Source organism: Scylla paramamosain, chromosome 11 (genome assembly GCF_035594125.1).
Source record: "Scylla paramamosain isolate STU-SP2022 chromosome 11, ASM3559412v1, whole genome shotgun sequence".
Taxonomy (NCBI): domain Eukaryota; kingdom Metazoa; phylum Arthropoda; class Malacostraca; order Decapoda; family Portunidae; genus Scylla; species Scylla paramamosain.
The window spans coordinates 28,485,766-28,504,541 of record NC_087161.1 but is presented as its reverse complement, the minus strand read 5'-3'; the positions used below and the strand labels follow the sequence as shown (position 1 = coordinate 28,504,541).

The window sequence follows — 18,776 nt, the reverse complement described above, 5'->3', positions numbered from 1 at the left end:
GAATAATTACTGGATATCTGTTCATATTTAGTAATGCTGAGAACAACTTGGCATCATTCTTGACTAAAGCCAAACAAAAGAATATTGAAAATTTCAACAAACCCTTGGAAATAAATCCTTTTTAAAAGCTCGCACAAGTAATAAATTTCTCTCATAAAGGTTGAATATAGTCTGAACTGACAGTCACAGTTTAGCAAGAAATAAGTCATGGTGGAAGGGCATACCACGCTGCACCAGGCAGAACAAAACTTACCAGACATTTTGGACAATTTTTGTACAATTCAGTGCATCTCCAAAACAATACATTATTCATTTCAATTAAAATTCCCTTTAAAACTTCAAGAACTTTTTTCATAAATCCTCTAATGACACAGATACAAGAAAAAAAATCAACAGTTTAATATACAAAATAACAAGTATGATACAATTACAAAACACAAAGGAATTAAGACATAGCACATAAGAAATAATAAAAAACTAATGAGACTAGAAGAAAAAGGAAAATGAGAGAGGAAAGATGGCATGGTAAAAAGAAAATGTCAACATGCCAGAGGAGGACGTTCTGGACACCTGATGAGACAGCAATTACTCCCAGGGAAGTTTCATGCACAGCAGCATGGGTGGGCACTGTGGACTTGCCTCTCACCCAGCTATGACCTCCCTGAATGTTTCCTTTGTGTCTCACTACACAGGAAGGCAGTCAGAGTACCTGTAAAGAAACCTTTTTGTGGGTGTGTAAGGCACACTACTTGCATTTTACACACCTACACCTTTCACTTAAAATTCTAAATAAAAAATGGTAACAAAATCTGCCTCAGAGTCTCCATCTAGGGAGGGAATTAGAAATGTCCCCAGGTCAGGCAGCTCTTCTTGTATTGACCCAAGGTGTCTTGACATCCCCTCTTCAGCTTCTATAACATTCACACCCTCATCACAGAGGGCACTGTGGTGTCACAAGCAGCAGTGCCGTCACCACTGCCTGAAAGGTGAAATGTCTCGGGTTCAATCCCCAGGTGGTGCTTGCTTTCCTGGCGAGACTCTCTGGCCCCAACAATCTCCGACTCTTGCAAATTAGTGAATGAATTTTGAATAAGATCTTAATTATCTACAACTGGAAAGACATGGTAGTACCAGGAATTCCTGTACCAGCCACACACAAGATTTCATAACAAATGCTCCCCAAACATGATGCTGGATAAAATGAAGCTCCAGTTGGGTGATGGCCGAGAGGGGAAGGTGTTTGGACTGGCATCAGTCAGGATGTGGCTAAGGGAAGAAGGCCAAGTACACAGACTGAGGAGAAGAGGTCCTTCACAATTTCCCTCAACAGCCTCACCCTGCTGCTGGTCTGTCAGTGTCGAGAAGTAGATGTCTCCTACGGGAGAGAAGAAGAAAGAAAAATCATGTGGCTGTTCCTGCCTAAAAGATTTAGAAATATGTAGTACACTACACATGGATTTCTAGTCATATGCTGTTCAAAATAATTGTGACAAAGTTTTGGTACTTAACAAGATAGCTACTTACTTCTATCCTTTAAATATTGTATCACCCTGTATTAATTCAAAATTATCATTAAGTATTCATTAAAATCCTCTACCAAGAGTTCATGCCCTCTTTAGGAATGCCAAAATGCCTCCCACCCAAAGAATGAGCATCCCCAGTTTGGAAACCACAGCATTAGTGGCATGGGCAGGTTGGCAGACAGGTAGGGTGAAGAGCCACACTTACCCTTCACTCTGTTGGAACCACTAATGTTGAGGAGGACAAGATACAGTGGGTTGATGTTGAGTGCCCACACAATGCCAGCCAACAACCCACGTGCCAGCTTCAGGCTAATCCTCAGCTATGGAACAGGGATATGTCACATTACTCAGGGTGTACCATGACACAGGGAGACAGAATAACTCACCTGGATGGGGTAGAAAGGCTAGACTGGAAAAAGGGGAAAAGGAGATCACACTGAATAAGCTTAGAGCAAAGGGAACTAAAGAGGAAAAGAAGTGAGGTAAAGATATTCTGTATTATAGTTGGTTGACAGATCAGGGCAGAGCAGATATGATGCATGATAAAAGTAAAGTTGTATAGAAGTGAATTGGTGGTAAAAGAAAAATAAATTAACTAAATTAAATAAAAAAAAAAAAGTACTATACAAATAGCATAAATACAGGTTTATTTTCCATAAAAGTTCAATTCAATGTAATATTCTACTTCCAAGTTTGGAAGAGATGGAAAGTGAATTCATATCATTATCAAAGGACAGAACAAAAAAGTAATGACAAGGTTATTTGCTGGTGAAAATGGAGATGTGTCTCACCAGAACAAACACTAAGTAGTATATGGTGGTGGTGGGCAGCAGGAAGACCACTAGGGTGAACACCACGGCTGTCAGCACCCGCCGCAGGGAGATGGCACCGCCTGCATCATAAGTGTCCACACGCTGCTTCAGGGGGTTCCACTTGCGGCCACGGAATGCCCGCCACTGGGACCCCAACAGAGATGTCTGCAAGTTGTACAGTCTGTAAGGCAACAGACCTACACATTAGCAAACTAAACCACAGATATTGGACTTTGGGGCTGTTCATGACCATTTACAATTAAGTGAGAGGATGCTCTCTTTGCTATCCCACTAATTACTCGTCCTAACTCAGATCTCGAGCCTTTAGTTGTAACTCTCCATTACTTGTATGAACTCAGACTTGTAGATATTAATTGTAACTCTCTTTTACTTATCCCAACTTGTATCTGGAGCCTTTAATTGCAACTCTGATGCCTGTCACACAACTGTGACCTAAGTCACCCTAGTAGTGGGACACAGTCCACTGATTTTCATGTTAATAAATATGTGGACTAATGAACTGCATAAAATTAAGTTATAGAAAGACCAAGGAGAGATGAGCATGCAGCACATGAAGAATGGTGGCTGGCTTTTTGTCTGAAACATGCTGTACAATACATCACTACTTTGGACAACTGTACAGTGTGTCACTCTGTCTGCCTGATGTCCTACATCATTACCTGGCCCCATAAATGTAGAAGCAGTGAAGATGGAGTGTGGCCAGATCAAGCAGGTCAGAGAGGATGGCCACCTGCACTGAGGCACCACACATGCCCACCCACACCAGCACCCACGCCACACCACGAAGCACTGGGTCTGCCAGCTCTGACCACAGGAGAGGAGTACAAGAGCAATGCAGGAGAAAGAAAACTACAGTAACAACTACAGTAAAGAGCTTGGCAAAACAGAGGATTGCGCATGCTAGTTGGAATTAACCCTGGGTCTACAGAGTGCTAATGGTGGAGTAGCTCTCTGGAGAGATCAGCTTGTGGGGCTAGTGTTTGCAGCCAACTTAGAGAATCATTCAGGTGAAGTCCAGCTAATATCATAATTGAAAATTTTTTTAAGTTGCACTTCTGGGGATTGGTGTGAGGTGGCAATTTTTTTTCTGGAGGAGCCACATTGTCAACAGAGCTGAATCAAAATGGCTCCCAACCCTTTTATGTCTTTGGAATGTGAGTCACATGTTGGCTTGCTGCGACCAGTAATATTTAACACTAATGTAATTACCTCATCTGATATATATATAATAACATTCTCTTTAATCTAGTAATAATGAAAATTTACCTTAACTTAATTTCAAAGTAATGTGTTTACAAAACTATTACAGTATAAAGATCACTTGTCTTATTACTACTAAGTTGAAAATCAAGTACTTGGTGTATGGGGAAAAATTCTCAGCTGTCAAGTCTTACCAAGGTAGAGTATCCAGAGGTGGACATGGTAAGAGAAGAAAGCCGAGAGTGCCTGCGTGAGGGGCTGATTGAGCTTGAGGCCAGCCGGAGCACCACTCAGCCAGTCCAGCAGGCGGTGCACAGTGGCTGCCAGTAACTGTTCAGGTGAGACAGACTCAAGGGTATTGCATGGCGGGGCAACATTATGCATACATGAATGCGGCTTATCAGTTTTGTGCTGGTGTTTGTTAGTGTTGCTGGCATCTACTGTGTTGGTTAAAAGGACATTAAAAAAGATTTTCAAGATAAATCATATACATAATGTAATGAGGAGACCTCAGGTCATTTGTCCTATTTCACAATCCCATATTGCTGCAACTATTGCTAAATTTTCAATGATAATAATAATAATAATAATAATAATAATAATAATAATAATAATAATAATAATAATAATAATAATAATAACAATAACAATAATGATAATATGATAATTATGAATATACCACTGCAATACACAAATTAAAGCAGAGAGATGCTTTGTCACCACTCTTTCATCAGAGAATTGCAGTCTACTGTTTACAAGTTCATCTCACCTTTGTCCAGCTACAGAAGGAGGAGTACATGTCTCCCACAGAGGCATAGCTGCTGATGATGCAGGCCACACACACTCCTGCCAGGACATCAATGGCAATCATGGTGAGCAGCCGGCCACACAGAAGACTACTTTTGCCGGCTCTGACATCATCCTGGATCTTTTTGATTTGACAGATACGGAGGAGGATTTGCTGCAGGAAACTGCTGGAGTAGTCAAGATGATTCCTGAGAAAGGAATGGAAGGCCTCAAAGAGAATCTTGGGCATCCACGACACTGCAAGGAAGAGCCTCACTACTGCCCAGAGCAGCAGCAAGAGTAGTTCATTTCTCCTCTTTGGGTGATGCTCTTTGGCATCACTCTGCACACAGTGGATAAAGTATGGCACCACGTCATTAGCATGGTCCTTCTCCTTCACATATGGATACTTTCTGCTGATCAGCTCCGACTGACAGATTTCATTCAAGTCATAGAACACGAGATTCACTTCACTGAGGGGGACAGGCTGGCCAAGGATCTTGAGGGAGGTGAGGGATACATGGCTGTGTGTCCTCAGGGTGACCCAAACACTGCTGGTACGTGGATCAGACTTCATGTTTGGTTTGTTGCTGATGTATCCCACACTGGCATCACAAGAAACATCTGTCCGGGTGACCACAATGACATACGCTGTTCTGTTCTGCTCGGCACTTGCTGAAAAGATTGGTTAATCAATATCACTTGTTCTCTTTGAAGGAAATCAACACAGTCTTAAAACATCTGAACCTACATTGTATTTCCTATCTTCCCAACTACAAGGCTTATAAACCATGTATTTGGCTCCTTTCCATCAGCCACAGTCAGTGCCTCTCATCCCTTTACCATTCCCTGCATGTGAAACCTGAAGTATTACTGAAGACCCAGCTATCATGAAAATTACTAAGAGATGACAACAAAAAGAAGCATTATGTACCAACAGAAACAGGATCCCTTTCCCAAAAGAGAGTTATTATGGAAATTGCCTAAGCCTACTAGTTTCCTGACACTGATAGTTTATTTTTCAGCAATATATGACAATTTTTCAAGTCATGATCTGCACAATGAATGAATCTGCACTGAAATAAGTGAACTGAAAGAGTCTAAAATTAATTTACCCTAGCCTAGCCCTCTGGTGAAAATGCTTATGTTATTTCAGAAAAACTTACCACTGTACTACACGTGTGTGGGGATTTTGTTTAGAGGTCATGCACAGTTACATTACAGTGACGTGATCTGTCTTGTGCTGCATCACCAATTCTAAGTCCCTGCTGATGTGGCTCATTTAGAGGGATACAGTGTAATGCGTGTTTTAGTATGTTGGTTTCCAGTATGGAATAGTGTATGCTCTCTTGTTTCTCTTTCATTCAGCCAATGAGAGCTGTCCTTTTCATGACATATTAGAATGTCACTGAATGTCATTTACTTCCAGCCAATACTTTCCCACCAAGTTCCCAAGCTTGTTGGAGATAGAGAAAGAGAAAAAGATAAGATGTATTGTGTTAAACTGCAATTTTACTGGTTGGGACTGAGTAGTGGGAGCTGTAAGGGGCGAAGGGCCCCCCACAATTAGCAAAGTTAATGATTTCAAAGGGTTAGGATAACGTAGCGGTGGATACGAGGGGATATTTCCTGGTTGTTGACTATTTTATAAGGATTTCCACCAAAACGGTGTTGTTCCCTATAGACTTTTGAGTTTCCTAAATTTGGCCTCCCCTACCCTAAAACCTCCTGCTGTGGGACGGCAATAGAATACACAAGGAGCCACTTTGAAGATTTACTGTTATCTCAATATTATCTGGAAAGTGCAGCCAGAAATTCAACCAGGCACAAACCATGAATGTTTACCTGAGGAGGCGAAGGTCCCTCTGAGGAAGGCGTCTTTGTGCCCCTGCAGCTGTTTGGGCACCAGCAGGGACACACATCCAGAGTCCATCGTGACTAGGAAACGCTATACACTTCCATTATCATTATCATTGATCATTATCATCACCATATGTGTGTACTACCTAAAAGATTGACATTTCTCAGTATCTTGACACTCCCGTCTTGTCAATGTTGAGGCTGTGTTGTTGATCCCCGGCTTCTTTCACGTCAACGGGATAACACTGCGAAAAGAAGCAATATATATAATATAGTGAAAATGAAGCAGTGCAAGAAACAATAGAAACAAGAAGTGGACGATCTAAGAAATGTTACAAAGCGAAACAGGTCACAACAAGAACAAGAAGTATTATTAGTTTCAGGCAACCGTTGGCTTTCTTTCAATCCAATATTATTATTATTATTATTATTATTATTATTATTATTATTATTATTATTATTTTCAGATTAGCCAATGTGAAGTTACAAAACCCCATGCAACATTCTCCAAGGTGGGAAGGAACGAGCAGTTGGTATCCCCTTATTAATTTCTTAAACATAAATAAAAATTTCTGGTCGGGCGTTCTGTCTCCACGAGTTTGCAGTTTGAACTCTCAAACAGAAAGAAGAGTTTGCACAACGGTATACTTAATGCACACAATCACGCCCGTCTCAATCTGGCAAACTAAACTACTCTTCCCCCTCGTTAACAAGACAACTGACCTCTCTTAGCCGTTGTATGCATCGTTAATGCTGTCACAGTCTGATCTATTTTACCCGTGCTAACGTAACAGCTACGTAAAACTTCGTAGCTCTTGCAAAATAATAATGATAATTGTGAATGCAAAAAACATACAATATAACAATGAAGTATATATGGAAATGTTGCTTGTCGGATAAATTTTAAAAGTAGATAGATAAATATGGATGTATAAATGAATAGATAAAGACGTCTGCCGTGGTGGGATAGGTGAGATTTTTAATAATGTGTGGCCAACTTGGTCATGACTGAGGGCTACGCAAGGGAAGTTTTGTTCTAAGAAAATCAGAATAGGGTAAGTGCCCGCGCTGTGAATCCATAAGGGTGTTTTCCTGCCAGACTGATGAACACAACACCGTCAAGGCTGGAATCGGCGTACAGAGAAGTCAGTGGATACCCTGGGAGCACTGCTTTGTAAGCTTGGTGCTGGGAAGCCTGAGAGAGGCCCTACCTGCCACTGGAAGAGAGGAGATGAAGAGGTCGATGCAGCACACCACACCCAGAAAGAGACCGCCATTGTTTTTCCCCAAACCCTCCTGAGAGCGACGGAAAGCAGCTTACAGATCTCCAAATGCTCCTGAATAGCCGCGGACTTCATCTCCAAGACAAAAGTGATACAACAAGGTGCGTGCAATTCCATTTTACCTTACCGCCTGCGTCGGCAGTCATGGACCAGCTTCTGTTTCTCATAGCTCTAACAAACTGCCCGCTTGTCATTCCCCTTGGTGCCAACTTCACTCATCCATATAATATGTTACACTAGGTCTTCCCCTCCCTCTGCTTCTCCCCACCATTTCATTTATGATTAAATCCTCCAGCTCTTCTCCCTTCATTACATGGCCGAAAAACTTCAGCTGTTATCGTCTTCCCGTCCTCATTAACTTCCTTCTCTCCCACCATCTCCAGCATTCCCTTATTCATCCTTCTTGCCGTACTTGCGATTCTCACCTTTCTTCTCCACCGCCTCCAATCGCTTCACCATCTCCATTGGCACCGTCCAGCTCTCCACATTTTATAGCCATGTTTTGTATGTGGATATGTGCTTGGAGTTGGAGTTTTAACATTATTGTTTTTTATTCTTATTTGTGTGATTGCTGTGTCTTACCTTTAGTTTGTTTTAATCTAGAAATGTGTTGTGATATGTGATGTGAATAATGCTGGACAATAAATGCCTTGTATATTCTATTTTATGTGTGTTTGTCGTGTGTGGAGGTTTCATGGTTTCAACATTTTCATAAAATAATTTGTGGTCAATAAAAATAAGTCACTTAATAATTTATTTACTTACTTACTTACTTACTTACCTACTTACTAACTTACTGAGTACGAGTACAGCAACATTCTTTTGTTGCTACCACACGAAATTTTTATGCGAATGGTTTCCACATTGTTATTCTTTAAGGAGAATAAGCTGAGTGATGAAGAGACGAGGCCTGCAAGATTCCATCCGTTTCACTGAAAAAAAAAAAAAAAAGAAAAGTCGGTGTGAGCTATACGCACCTTACTGAAGTAAGAGAAATAAACAGAAATGTACGTGAGTAAAAATTAAATGAAATGCGGCAACCCAAGTAGGGACCACAAAAAATATCACTGGTATGTCCTCCCTGCTCACCTTCCTGCCTACCTACACGTCCTTGAGCCTACAGACACAAAGAAGCTGCAACGGAGTAGAAAGCAGCACTCTTAGCGGAGAGGATGTGGGTCTCAACGCTCCTCTTCGCCAGCCTCTTCTGCCGTGAGTCTTGTCTCCCTTCACACGTTCAATAGCTGCAGGATGTTCCACTTGGGGACTTTTTTTTATCTCCTCGTGACTGTTTATAGTGAAGTGTTTGTCTTTTATCATTATCATTGTTATGAATAAGTGTGTGTGTGTGTGTGTGTGTGTGTGTATTAAAAAGACACTTGGTAAGAACTAAAAATTGAATTAATAATTTTTAAGTGTAATAATGGTTCTGGACAAGGGCAAAAGATGCATAAAAGAAGGTCCACTGAGGAAGAGCAGTCTGACCTGGGAACATTAAATTTTCTGGTCCCCCTCCCCAGGCGGGGACTCCTTGGCTGGTGTTGTAGTCGCCACTTTAAATTTTGAATTTTGAGTGAAAGATGTACATGTGTTGGATGCATGCTGTGTTGTGTGGAGGAAGAGAGTTGTCTTTAGAGGGCAGACCGTGGCTGCAAGGGAAACGTTCAGGGAGGACAAAGGTAAGTTCACAGCACCTGCCTACGCCAGTGCTTATGAGACCTTCCTGGAAGTAATAAATAATACCACTTAACTGGCGCATAGAAGAGAAGAAAAGTTCAGTTTTCGAATATATTTTATTATTTCATTCTTTTAAGAACATTTCTAATAAAGAATTGTAGAAATATAACATTAGAAAGTATTCTCGAATTCATCTCTCTCTCTCTCTCTCTCTCTCTCTCTCTCTTTCTCCAGACTCTGAAGCCCAGTACGGCCTCCCGGGATCGCCAGACATCAGGACCCCGGCAGCAGGTATGATTTCCTTGTACCTATACATTTTTATTTTTATTTTTCGTTCTCTCACTCAAATTTACATAGAGTTTGACGAGTCATTTTTCCTTCAAGACACTATTTAGACAGTGACACTCTGGCTTCATGATAATAATGCGTGACTTTGGTGTCATTTTTGATGATCGGCTGCACTGATGAAAAGGAAGCAAGAGGTGCAGGAAGGTTAGGTGACCTGGCCGAGGCGTCAGTGTTAATGACAGAGGTCGGGAAGAAGAAAGAAAATACTGATAACTGTTATGCAGTGTGTGTAATAATGATAAACAGTAGCAACAATGATGATAATGATAATAGTAATAATAATAGTAATAATAATAATAATAATAATAAATGGTTTAGTAGTATAGCAGTAGTGACACCGAAAATATAAATTGAAATGGGGAATACTTAACAGTTTTATTTCATTAGAAATAGGAACGTGTGTGTGTGTGTGTGTGTGTGTGTGTGTGCAAAGATAACGATGTCTGGCATTAATTATGTATCTTTAAACACACACACACACACACACACACACAGCCTTTCCACCACCACCACCACCATCATATCAACCACCTGAGTGTCCTTCTGTGGGCACGCATCACTTCCACGACGAGAGGCTCTGTGAGGCTTATTACCTGTGCACTGGCGGCGAGAGGACTCACCTGCTGTGTCCTGAGGGAGAAGTGTACAACCTTGACACACCCACCCCTGGCAGACCGCACGCAACTTGTGTCAGCGCTGCCAACGGGACATGCATACTGTCATACCCATGTAGGTGCTCCCCCCCACTCTCTCTCTCTCTCTCTCTCTCTCTCTCTCTCTCTCTCTCTCTCTCTCTCTCTCTCTCTCTCTCTCTCTCTGATTTAAACTTAAGATACACTACGTTTTACAATTTGTTTGATAGAATTCTATATTTGTCTCATGTAGTTATCTGATATCAGGCATGTAAGATAAACAGAAAAAATAGAAAGGGAGTGAATACGTAGATAACCCTTGCAGATGATGTGTTCTTTGAACCACCTGAGTGCCCTGCCCAGGGCCTCCACTACTTCCGCGATGAGAGGATCTGCGATGGATTCTACGAGTGTATTGATGGTGTGAGGGAACACAGACTGTGTCCAACCGGGGAGCTGTTCAGTCCCGCTGATCCCGCCACACCCTGTGCTGACGCTGCCGACGTGGTCTGCCCAACACTACCCCCACGTAAGACTCTCTCTCTCTCTCTCTCTCTCTCTCTCTCTCTCTCTCTCTCTCTCTCTCTCTGTTGTTATACTGTATAAACACACACACACACACACACACAGACACGTCCACCTAACAAGTCTCCTTTCTTCAGTCGTGCCCTTGGAGGCGCCAGAGTGCGGGGGCCTGAGCTGGAAACACCTTCCTGATCCTGACGACTGTAGCGCCTTCTTCGAGTGTCGAGGAGGCGAGGCTTCCTGGCGAAGCTGTACCGAAGATCTACTGTACAACGCCCACAGCCCCGCCAACCGCTACCCCTGCGACTACCCCTTCAACGTGCAATGTGGCGCTCCCCACGCCCCGCCAGTGCCTCCTCCAAGAGGACCCTTCGCTCCGGTGCCTCCGCCAAGAGGACCCTTCGGTCCGGTGCAGCCTCCAAGAGGACCCTTCGGTCCGGTGCAGCCTCCAAGAGGACCCTTCGGTCCGGTGCAGCCTCCAAGAGGACCCTTCGGTCCGGTGCCTCCGCCAAGAGCACCCTCTGGTCCGGTGCCGCCGTCGAACAACTCCACGAAGGTGTTCAACTTCTACACGTATGTGACGCACAACTGGTAGCCTCTGGCATTGCCGCCACTCCAGGAGAGTCTTCTTGTCGCTGGGGTGTTCTGTACACCGTGTTGTGTGGCCCGGCATTCTGATGTTGTCTGAGCCTGACGAGGCCAGACCTAAATTATTTGAGGCTGATAAAGAATGGTTAATCCTTAATGTAGATGAATGAGATGTCTTTTCAACCATCTGTTATGTAATTTGCTGATGTATGATTAAGCGTCGCCTGCTTGTCACTCCATGGTGTGGCTTAGACCACTTCTGTACTCTTGTAATTAGCACACACGCAAGATGGGCCTGTTTGCTTCATCCTCCACACACAAACGGGATGTAGGACTGGTTGCTTTCCCCTCCTAAGGACTACAAGGCTACAGCATTAAAGGAGACAAACCCGAAGTGTTTCCGTCTAAACTGTAATTGGAAGGTCTGACCTCTGGGCGTCTTAACCTTAATACTGAAGACTGGAGTCTAAAGAGAATACAAAGAAACTGATCCCTGAAGGTGCCTAATCTATGAATGTTCTTCATAAAAATATAAATTATTGGAAGAAATTTAATAAGAGAAAAGAAACAATTAGAATTCTTACTTTGATCAAATTTATATCAAGAAGTGCAAGTAGATGTGAGATGATTACATTCTGAATCATCAAATTACGCTCAATGAAAGGGAAGCAGCGTCTGTTGTCTGAAATCTCATATGAACGAACCCTCTGATGTAAGCGTTGTCTGTGTATTACGTACACCCAAGTACTATATTCTGAAACACTTCTGCGCCGCACCTCCACTATTCATTCAAAAGGCCCTTCTTAAAACAACACGGACCGGTGTTTAAGACTGCTTTTGTGGTTTTAGTGACAGACCAACAAGATTTTTTCATTATTAACAGTAGAAACACTCTTGAAAACTCGGCTGATCATCTCTGTAACATCTGAAAAATAGTCGTGGTGAGAGAGCAAAGCGTTTCATTGTACGGGCCGTTTAAATAAGGGCACAGGATGTCCAGGACGGCCCCACTAAGGTCCTCGCTCACACCTGCCTGATAAAAGACTCCCCATCTATTTCCGGCAGGTGTATCAAGACAGAGCTTCTTGCTGATGTAAGGGACTGTTGGTTCCGTAAAATTAACTGCTTTGGACTTTCATAAGGGTTATTTTCAAAGGTTGTTGAGATGATTAGTCGGGAACTGATAAAGCAGAAACTTGATTAATAAGATTCAGAAGCTCAGAAGTTGCTGGACATCAGTGGGTTTACATTTTGCGGGGAGGAGTGGGGGAACCAGGATTATATTTTCATATTTATATTTTACTATTATTATTTATCGTCTCTAGTTGATCCTGGTCGCTTTCCTGTAAGTTAACCGCCGGCCTTCATATGGAAACATTTACATGCCGATAAGTAAAACCACCAAAGATCACAAGAGGCGGAAGGCTGCGTAGAAAAAAGGCACGCACTGGGTCCATGACTGTATCTCAAGTTTACAGCACTTCTTACTGCACTGATAATAATGCTGTAGAAGCACACATACCAGCATCACTGACAGCACAGTAAAGTACATATTCTGAAACTTCTGAGCCGAACCCCAGCTCCTTTTAAAAGACTCTACCTAGTTGAAGAGAGTTTTTTAAGACTTTTTTTTATAATTATAGTGATAAATCAACACGAGTTTTGAATTATTAACTGGAGAAACACTTGGGAACCCAGCTAATCATCTCTGTAGCCTCTGAAAGTTGTCTGGTGAGAGCAAAGCGGCGCCGCCCGAAGCTGCGACGGCAACACAAGACAGTGAAGACAGGCGCAGCGTAAACCAAAGAAAAAAATAGAGAACAGTTCATCAATTCTGGATAATAAGACAACAAAGAAGGAGGGAGAAGACAGCAAGGAACGGGTGAGGGAGTGAGACGTGCCGTTTCAAAGACTACACTCCGACAACAACTCAACTCAACCTCTGTCAGGTACCAGTCAGACCGCCGGGTGTTGGCGGGCCGCCCACCTCACTTATTTTTAGTTATTGCTGTCCGGTGCTGTGTTCTGTTGCGGTTATACAAACAAACTAACGACTGGTGAGTGTTACAGACCCCGGAGAGAAAGTTTGGGGACTGATTTGTTGATTCAATGATAAGTAATAATGGCTGTGGTGCTGGTGGTAGTAATAGTAGTATGTTTGGTAATGGTATTATTTATGGTGTAATTGGTGGTGGTGGCAGTATTACTTAAAAGTAGTAGTAGTAGTATTGGCAGTGGTGGTATTGTAATGTCTTGCAGTTATACAAGGAGGTAATTAAAGTAGAGTCAGATGCACCTTACTTTGCGATGTACCCTTCAGGTCCGGTGTGTTTTTGTTTCTGTTATTAATTTCTCTGCTGATCTCTTCATTGTGTAACAGATTACGACTTGGGCGGAAATAAAGATCATATTTTGCTTAGAAATAAAATAAAAAGTAATAAAAATATATATAAATGAATAAAAAAAATATATAAAAGTATATATATATATATATATATATATATATATATATATATATATATATATATATATATATATATATATTCTTTTTTTTATTTATATATATATTTTTTTATTTATTTATTTTTTTCTGTCGTTGGTGAATTGAAATTGTACAGATAGTCATAGCATATGCAGGAAACAAAATTTATTGTTGTCTTTCAGATGCAATGACAGAAAAGAAGGAAGTAGACATCTACCGGGATACTCCTGTCCGCCTCTTGGGTGAGAGAGAGAGAGAGAGAGAGAGAGAGAGAGTGTGTGTGTGTGTGTGTGTGTGTGTGTGCAGGCAAACAGTGCCTTAAGAATGTTAGGAACAATAAGTAAAAGATTCACTGACAGCTTATGACTTAGATGATTTAGATGTGCTCCACTGATCTTTAAGTTCTACCTCTTCTCATTTCAAGTTCCCAACATTCTCTCTAATACCTCAGTAAATGGTTAAGGACAGTTGGCAGTACCTGCTCTGACACCTTTTGTTATTGATGTTTTCTTGGTGACCTTGTATAGCTTTGCAGTATATCCCATCAGTGCTGCAGGATATCACTGGGCCTTTTTTTTATATATATCCTTTTTTGTTGTCCTTGTCTAGAGTCCCCTCTTTCAACCAGAAAAAGAAGGGATGTGGATGTTTCATATTGTGTAAAATCATCAGATTAAGAGTAGTGCATCCATTAAATATATAATCATGTTCAAGCACAGACTGAGTATTTGCAAGCATGAAGGAATGTTTCAGCACAAGTTGTGTTCCCTCAGTACAAATCACTCCTCCTCAGGTTATGCCAATGAGGTAGGGGAGTCTTTCCGAGCCCTTACACCGCTGTGGTTTGTAAGGTCCACATATGGAGTTGCTTCAGCTTATGTTGTGGCTGACACCTATGACAAGGCCACCAAGATGAGCAAGGTAAGTGTGATGGTATTCTTTATTTGTGAAAGAAAGGCTGAAGGGTAGGCAGAGTAGAAAGAGAGAGAGAGAGAGAGAGAGAGAGAGAGAGAGAGAGAGAGAGAGAGATGTAGTTATGTTATTATGTTACTGAATAATCACTAGAAATTGGTAAACAAGATTTTTCACTTAGTCATACTCTAGTAGTGAAGTGCAATGTTGAATCCTGCAGTATTAGAGAGCTGACTGCACTGTTTATGACTGTTTGATGATTGAAGACACTGTAGTACTAAAACATTATAACTCAATTGTACAAATAAGACAAGAGTTTTTGTTTTGTAGGCCAGGAAGACTATATACTCATTACCTAAAATTCTCTCATGTGAGCCAGAAGCAGGCATTCAGGCTGTGGGGTGTGCACTGCTAAGGGGAGGCCACAGGGAAATAGAAGAAAATCCATTCACAAAGAACTTTTCTCCTCATTGACCTTGTTTCGCACAGCAACCTGGCTCCACACAGCGTGCAGTAACACATGCAGCAGTGGACACCCTGTTGTGGCAGGCACTGGCTTCTGTGATAGTGCCTGGCTTCACCATCAACAGGGTGTGTGCTGCCTCACTGGTGGTGCTGGCAAAGACACTGCCCGCAGTTCCTCTCAACACTCGCAAGTGGGTCACCACGGCACTAGGTCTTGGATGCATTCCCTTCATTGTCCACCCCATAGACACAGGCGTACACTGGGCCATGGACCGCTCAGTAAGAAAGTACCTGGACCTGTCAGAACAGCCCCAGCAATAAAATCAAACATTTACATGTACCCAGTTACCTCAAAGTGAGAACTCTCTTGTTATGCAACAAATGCAAAAAAGAGTGATATCACATCCATGTTAAACCAGTTATTTATTTGGCTGCCAAGAAGCTTCAAAATTTAGGAGAAATATGTTTGTCCTTGAATATTTTCACATACACCCCTCCCTGGAAAGCTCCTTAATGACATCAAGCTGTAAGCAGCTGCCTGTGACCTAAGAGCAGAGCTGAAAACCACAAACATATAATAAATCATTTCTACAAATTAAAAACTAAACTCAAATATTCTCTTCCACAACTGTAAACTTTTTGACAATGCATTTCTGCAAATGCAAGCACAAAACTGTATCACTTTCAATACCACAGCATCACTTATTTTATTCAGAATGTTAGAGGATTTTATAAAGTTTTGGATGATATTTTCATAATCAAGATGTTAGAAATCATTACCAGTTACTTATCCACTACAGTCATATATTTGCTTATTATTTTTGTGGATAACATGATTTTTTGAAACATGAAAGTTGTCTGCAGTACTGATTGGGATACGTGTGTGGACACTTGTCTCTGCCACTTCTCCTTTGTGGGGATATATGTCAGCCTTGTATATAGAGACAGATAGATATTTTTAGTGAAATATATTTTAGATATTATTTTGATAGTATTCTAGGTTATTTTAACAACAAAAACAAGAGCAAGTTTGGCCACACATTGCATTTGCAGATGTGCTCTACAAGCACAAGACTAGAAAGTTTTATACATTTGTCAAATGTATATCTTCAAAATGAAATTGCAATTTTGCAATTGTTAAATTTTATGTATAGAAGTGATTTTCAGGTTACCAGCTCTGCTTTTGATATGCACCCAGGTCTTGCAGGGGAGGATGGCTGTGGAGGTGTACAAGGACAGAGGTCAGTCAGTACCAAGAACAATGGTGCATACATGTTGTGTGTGCTACCATGTCTCACTTGTTTGCACATTACTCCTAGCCAGAATTCAAGTCTTCCCTTCCATGAGCACATCAGTGGAAGGCTTACTTGTATCTGATTCAGTCAGCTTATCTGGTCTGATGCAGGAAGGGGGTTGGTCTACTATGGTGCAGCAGGAGTAAACCATTCTTGCTGTCAGGGCCTAATGCACAGAGATCTAGACTTGCACAATTCTGCATTTGTTAAATCCAAAAATTCATGAAATTAGGATCTAATCAATTTAGGGTTTAGTGTACATGTGAGGTAGAGAAGGTAGCTGAAGCATGGTGATGAGAAGGCTGCTGAATTAAGGTGACAAGAAGGCTGCTGAAGCAAGACATTAGAGGTTTCAGCCACATTCCTATGCTTGACTTTGGACATATTTGCTGCCATTGGAACAGCTCGGATAACTTAGAGGTAAATCATTCAATTTTGTCAATACTTTGCCAAAACCAAAACCTCAAGCACACACTCTTCTGACTTGCACACACACACACACACACACACACACACACACACACACGCCATAAATCAGTTGGTATCACACTTGTTTTGATGGCACAATGAGGGTTCTCTCTCTAGGCAGAACTGGTTGTGATTTTGACCTTGCAGCTTCAGACAGGTCGGAGTGGTCACAGTGGATCCATTTAATATTTTACTTGCTGTGACCATTTCCTCTCCAGTGCCACTTGAAAAGTACATGCAGAGGTGCCTTACTCCTGCCAACATTCATAGCTTGCTATATGGATGAAAATTACTATTTTTTTGGATATTACCATTTGTTGATGCTATATAATGCAGTACTTTTATTATGTATGAATGTTATGCTTGATATGCCAGCATATATTTTTATCTAATGAAACTCCAAGAAATGTGCTCAACTTTTTCAGTGTTCTCTATAAATTTGCGACATTTGGGTCACAAGTTTAGGTAGTGATAATTTTGCACAATGCACAGCATGGCTCTGCTGAACATTATGGACACAACACTCAGCTCTGCACAATACACAGCCTGGCTCTACAAAACATTATTTATGCAACACTCAGTTCTGCACAATACACAGCATGGCTGTGTAAAACATCATTGATGCAACACTTAACACAAATCAAATACCTATATAACATGGAAGAATCCACTTATCACACAAGAAAACTTAACCAGAGTGTTTACAAATGAACAACAAGCGTAGTCCAGCCTGTCTCCAGGCTGTAAATAACTATAGTGCCAATTAGTATCCTGAATTGTAGCATAGGATAAACCAATACCATTCCTATTTAGTGCCACTTATTTGTTGACACGGACTGTTTTGACAGTTGTAAAGTCACTCAAATTTTTAGAAGTATATATTAGTATTGCATGCAATAATTGTTCCTAATTTCTTTTGACAGCTTTATTTAGGTCTTATGTGCCCATGCATTTACATAATCAGTCTTGTAGCAAATGCAAGTTTTATTTTATGTACAGACTTGGTTATCTACTGATTGGGAAACTAAATTCCTGTAATTCGGTATTTGCAAATCTTTTGTGCACTGTTTATCCCCCAACATATATTGCTTAATTTTTTGCCCAAAAAAGTCTTGTGAATTTTGATTGGCATCTAACATTATAGCAAGTTATCCACATTTTGTACTGAAACAAGACTATCATTGTGATTTGTCCCTATAAATACTCTACTTAATTTGTTTAAGATAAAAATTTATCATATGCATTTTGATGATGCTCAAATCAGGATGCATTTCCTTGGTTCTCTTTGTTCAATTTTAGTTAAGAACATTTCCAAGTTGTTCATATCAATATATAACATACAGCTTGATCTCACCAGGAACAGAATATGATATTCCAGAATGTGATTTATACACTTCTTGCAAGACATTTGTGTCCATGTATAGTTGTTGGGTGTAAGTTGCTGTTATTGATTCTAGAAGTCATATCTTTGTTAAACAAAAACTAAACTCAGCAGTTTTTGATTGCTTGAACTGATGTGAAGGGGCTTTAGGGTGCATGCTTGGTAAGTTGCATCTGTTGATGCAACTCAACAGTGAATCACTAAGGAGAAAGCCACACTCATCTTCCAAGTGCTCACAGTGCTTCCTCATTGTTATGAACTCCACAACTTGCCGCTCTCAGGGAGTTTATATTGTTTTGTGTCATGAGGTTTTATGAAGATCTTCAAACTTTCATCTGTAAGTTATGACATTTTATTCTTTGAAAATGTTGTTGACCAGATTTGTTAATTTTAATATTGTTAAACTGTTATTGGAAGTAACTGCAAGTATTACTGTTTATCTGAGTTGTGTATTCTGTGATATGTATTGTTGAGTTGTTAAAGAGATCCAAAGAAAATTTGGCTTTTTAATTTTTAAC

At 41.0% G+C, this 18,776-nt stretch overlaps 3 protein-coding genes across 5 annotated transcripts; 2 read left to right on the top strand and 1 right to left on the bottom strand.

Annotated features, from left to right (window-relative positions):
- Window positions 1-384: 384 nt before the first annotated feature.
- Window positions 385-8,282, bottom strand: LOC135105213 (phosphatidylinositol N-acetylglucosaminyltransferase subunit Q-like). Of its 2 annotated transcripts, XM_064013329.1 has the most exons (8): window positions 8,267-8,282; window positions 6,188-6,447; window positions 4,326-5,017; window positions 3,751-3,886; window positions 3,016-3,160; window positions 2,315-2,516; window positions 1,729-1,843; window positions 385-1,375 (listed from the first exon to the last, which is right to left on the bottom strand). In XM_064013329.1, exons 2-8 carry the CDS (start codon window positions 6,273-6,275, stop codon window positions 1,164-1,166), a joined length of 1,590 nt encoding a protein of 529 aa, XP_063869399.1. In that variant the 5' UTR covers window positions 6,276-6,447; window positions 8,267-8,282; the 3' UTR covers window positions 385-1,163. The 2 variants fall into 2 exon arrangements, with proteins under 2 accessions (XP_063869399.1, XP_063869400.1); XM_064013330.1 differs by lacking the exon at window positions 8,267-8,282 and having other exon boundaries at window positions 6,188-6,460.
- A 260-nt stretch (window positions 8,283-8,542) lies between these two features.
- LOC135105215 (uncharacterized) lies at window positions 8,543-11,546 on the top strand. Its single transcript, XM_064013332.1, has 5 exons — window positions 8,543-8,697; window positions 9,397-9,453; window positions 10,006-10,239; window positions 10,468-10,671; window positions 10,805-11,546. Exons 1-5 carry the CDS (start codon window positions 8,658-8,660, stop codon window positions 11,260-11,262), a joined length of 993 nt encoding a protein of 330 aa, XP_063869402.1. The 5' UTR covers window positions 8,543-8,657; the 3' UTR covers window positions 11,263-11,546.
- A 131-nt stretch (window positions 11,547-11,677) lies between these two features.
- LOC135105216 (mitochondrial fission process protein 1-like) lies at window positions 11,678-18,755 on the top strand. 2 transcript variants are annotated; one of them, XM_064013334.1, is made up of 4 exons: window positions 11,678-13,204; window positions 13,920-13,979; window positions 14,531-14,658; window positions 15,139-18,755. In XM_064013334.1, exons 2-4 carry the CDS (start codon window positions 13,925-13,927, stop codon window positions 15,433-15,435), a joined length of 480 nt encoding a protein of 159 aa, XP_063869404.1. In that variant the 5' UTR covers window positions 11,678-13,204; window positions 13,920-13,924; the 3' UTR covers window positions 15,436-18,755. The 2 variants fall into 2 exon arrangements, with proteins under 2 accessions (XP_063869404.1, XP_063869403.1); XM_064013333.1 differs by having other exon boundaries at window positions 11,678-13,312.
- The last annotated feature ends 21 nt before the right edge of the window (window positions 18,756-18,776 follow it).